The sequence below is a fragment of the Nicotiana sylvestris genome, chromosome 8 (assembly GCF_000393655.2).
Source record: "Nicotiana sylvestris chromosome 8, ASM39365v2, whole genome shotgun sequence".
In the NCBI taxonomy this organism is placed as follows: domain Eukaryota; kingdom Viridiplantae; phylum Streptophyta; class Magnoliopsida; order Solanales; family Solanaceae; genus Nicotiana; species Nicotiana sylvestris.
In genome coordinates, this window is record NC_091064.1 from 173,587,230 (window position 1) to 173,590,572 (window position 3,343).

The following is a 3,343-nucleotide window of genomic DNA, read 5'->3' on the forward strand; positions in this document are numbered from 1 at the left end:
GCGTTCGCAGTCCCGTGTTCGCCCCCTTTATCATTTCTATCTTTTTATCAAACAATTTAAAATAGCTTATAGACTTTTCAAACCTGTTTTAGGATTGATAGATGCTCATGACTAGTGAAACCCCGGTATCAGGCTATATTAGGTTGTATTCCGCAAATTATGCTATTATCTACTACTTTGAGATTTTATTTATCATGCTTTAGACTTATCCCTTATGGTTTAATTGTTAAAAATTGAAGTGGGAAGTGTCAGTTGGCCTTGTCTTCACGAGAGGCGCCATCATGATCGGGTTCGGGTTTAGGGTCGTGACACAAATGGGGAGGCAAGGATTTACCTCATGGAGTCAAGGATTAGACTCATGCAAATAGGAAGTCAAGGATTAGACTCATGCAGATAGGGAGGCATGTATTAGCCTCAAACAAACGGGGATGCAAGGATTAGCCGCATGTAAATATGGGGGACATAGATTAGTCCCATGCAAAAAGTGAGCGGCAAATAAGAGTAGTATATATGATAGCTGGAGAAGTATTCGGTATCCGATGGCTGGTTGGATAGTGAATTTGCTTTGTGTATACATATTTGCGAGTGCTATTGTTACATCAAATCTACCTGCGTTCCAAGAAAAGTTGTAAGTTTTGTAGGGGGGGGGGATGAGGTTGGTTCGTGCTTCTGTCCGTTGGCCTTGCTTTGCTTTGTTCTGAAAGCCTTTCAAGTTCCCCTAGGTGACACCTGACTGTTATGGAAGTAGAATTTTTGAAAATATGCAATATTTGAAAAAATATAGTTGTTCCTCCTGTTAGTACCTTGTGAACCATGTACGGACCTTGCTAGTTGGGATAGAATTTCCCTTTGGCTTCATCTTGATGTGGGAAGATCTTCTTCAGCACTAACTGACCTGGTGCGAATTACCTTGGTTTGACTCTTTTGTTGAAAGCTCTGGACATTCTTTTCTGATAAAGTAGCCATGACACACTGCATTCATCCTCTTTCCATCGATAAAAGCTAATTGTTCATAGCAACTCCTTATCCACTCTGCGTCGCTGAGTTCTGCTTCCTGTATGACTCTTAAAGAATGAATCTCCACCTCGGCTGGGATGACAACCTCGGTACCATAAACCAACATGTAGGGAGTTGCCCCTGTTGATGTGCGAACCATGGTGTGGTACCCCAATAGAGAAAAAGGTAACTTTTCATGCCATTGTTTGTGGTTCTCTACCATTTTCCTTAGTATCTTCTTGATGTTTTTATTGGCGGCTTCTACAGCTCCATTCATCTGAGGTCTGTAGGCTGTGGAATTATTGTGCTTAATTTAAAGGCTTCACATATAGCTTTCATTAGATCACTGTTGAGATTGGCGGTGTTGTCGGTAATAATGGACTCGAGAACTCCGAATCGACAGAAAATACGGTCCTTGACAAAATCTTCGATGACCTTTTTGGTTACAACTTTGTAAGATGCAGCTTCTACCCATTTTGTGAAGTAATCAATGGCTACCAGAATAAACCCGTGTCCGTTTGAAGCAGTGTGCTCAATCGGACCAATAACATCCATTCCCCAAGCAGCAAATGGCCAAGGAGAGCTTGTTGCATTGAGCTTATTTGGCAGCACTTTTATCATGTCGGCATGCACTTGACATTGAAAGCATTTGCGGACATATTGAATGCAATCCGTCTCCATGGTCATCCAAAAATAGCCTTCCTGAGTATCTTCTTAGCCAAGATGAAACCATTCATGTGCGGACCACAGGTCCCAGCATGCACATCCTCAAATAGCTTAGAAGCTTCCTTTGCGTCGACACATCTTAGTAAACCTAGATCAGGAGTTCTTCTGTATAAGTTTCCTCCGCTGTGGAAGAAGTGATTTGACAATCTCCACAGTATGCGCTTCTGAGTGTGATTTGAATGCTCCGGATATTATCTTTTTGATAAATACTCCTTGATGTCATAGAACCAATGCTTTCTATCTGCTTCTTCCTCGACATGAGCACAATTTGCCGGTTGATTATGGATCTTCACCGGAATGGTATCAATGTAGTTCTTATCTGGATGTTGTAACATGGATGACAAAGTGGCCAATGCATCGGCAAACTCATTCTGAATTCTGGGCACATGTTGAAATTCTATCTTTGTAAACCTCTTTCCCAATTCCTACACATGGTGCAGATATGGCAATATCTTGGAATTCTTGGCGGCCCACTCTCCTTGTACCTGGTGCACAAGAAAATCTGAATCACCGATTACCAACAGCTCCTGAATGTCCATGTCGACTGCCATGTTGAGCCCTAGTATACAGGCTTCATATTCTGCCATGTTGTTGGTGCAAGAAAATATGAGTTTAGCAGACACCAGATAGTGTTGACCCATTTCTGATACCAAAACTGCTTCAATGCCCACTCCTTTGCCCACTCATTTGAAATTTGCGGCTCCGTCAAAGAACATCATCCAACCGTCATATGCCTCGGTAATGTCTTCTCCTGCGAATGATACTTCTTCATCGGGAAAATACATTTTCAAGGGTCCGTATTCTCCTTCCACTGGATTTTCAGCAAGGTGATCTGCCAAGGTTTGTCCCTCAACCGCCTTTTGAGTTACATAGGCGATATCGAACTCACTTAGTACTATCTGCTATTTTTCCAACTTCCTAGTAGGCATGGGTTTCTGAAATATGTACTTCAGGGAATCCATCCTAGATATGAGATAGGTAGTGTAGGCATAGAAGTAATGCCTCAATTTCTGGGCTGTCTAGGTCAAAGCGCAACAAGTGGGTTCAAGCAACGAATACCGTGCTTCATAAGGTGTGAACTTCTTACTCAGGTAATATATGACTTGCTCCTTCCTTACTGTCTTGTCATGTTGTCCCAAAATACATCTGAAGGCTCCATCCAATACAGATAGATAGAGTAGCAAAGGTCGTCCTTGTTATGGCGGGACCAGAACTGGTGTTATGGACAGGTACTCCTTGATCTTGTCAAAAGCTTTCTTACAATCCTTCGTCCAACTTGTTTTGACATCTTTTCTCAGCATCTTGAAGATGAGTTCACATATGACTATGGACTGTGCTATGAAGCGGCTGATATAGATGAGACGTCCTAGGAAGCTCATCACATCCTTTTTGCTCTTAGGTGGTGGTAACTCCTGAATAACTTTGATTTTAGACGGATCCAGTTCGATCCCTCGACGACTGACGATGAATCCCAGGAATTTTCCTGCGGGAACTCCGAATGCACACTTTGCGGGGTTCAATTTCAAATTGTACCTCCTTAGCCTTTCGAAGAACATCCTTAAGTCTGCTATGTGATCTGCGGCCTTCTTGGATTTGATAATGACGTCGTCCACATACACCT

The 3,343-nt window shown here is 42.4% G+C and overlaps 1 protein-coding gene across 1 annotated transcript; it reads right to left on the reverse strand.

Moving 5' to 3' along the window:
• Positions 1-1,913: 1,913 nt before the first annotated feature.
• Positions 1,914-2,363, reverse strand: LOC138876027 (uncharacterized). Its single transcript, XM_070154912.1, has 2 exons — positions 2,208-2,363; positions 1,914-2,093 (listed from the first exon to the last, which is right to left on the reverse strand). Exons 1-2 carry the CDS (start codon positions 2,361-2,363, stop codon positions 1,914-1,916), a joined length of 336 nt encoding a protein of 111 aa, XP_070011013.1.
• Between the last annotated feature and the right edge of the window lie 980 nt (positions 2,364-3,343).

Excerpts from the sequence above, each read along its gene's own strand:
- LOC138876027 (XM_070154912.1), bottom strand. The coding sequence starts at position 2,363 with ATGGGTCAACACTATCTGGTGTCTGCTAAACTCATATTTTCTTGCACC. Across the intron at positions 2,094-2,207 it reads CAGATTTTCTTGTGCACCAG|AATGAGTTTGCCGATGCATT; the intron begins GTACAAGGAGAG and ends CCCAGAATTCAG.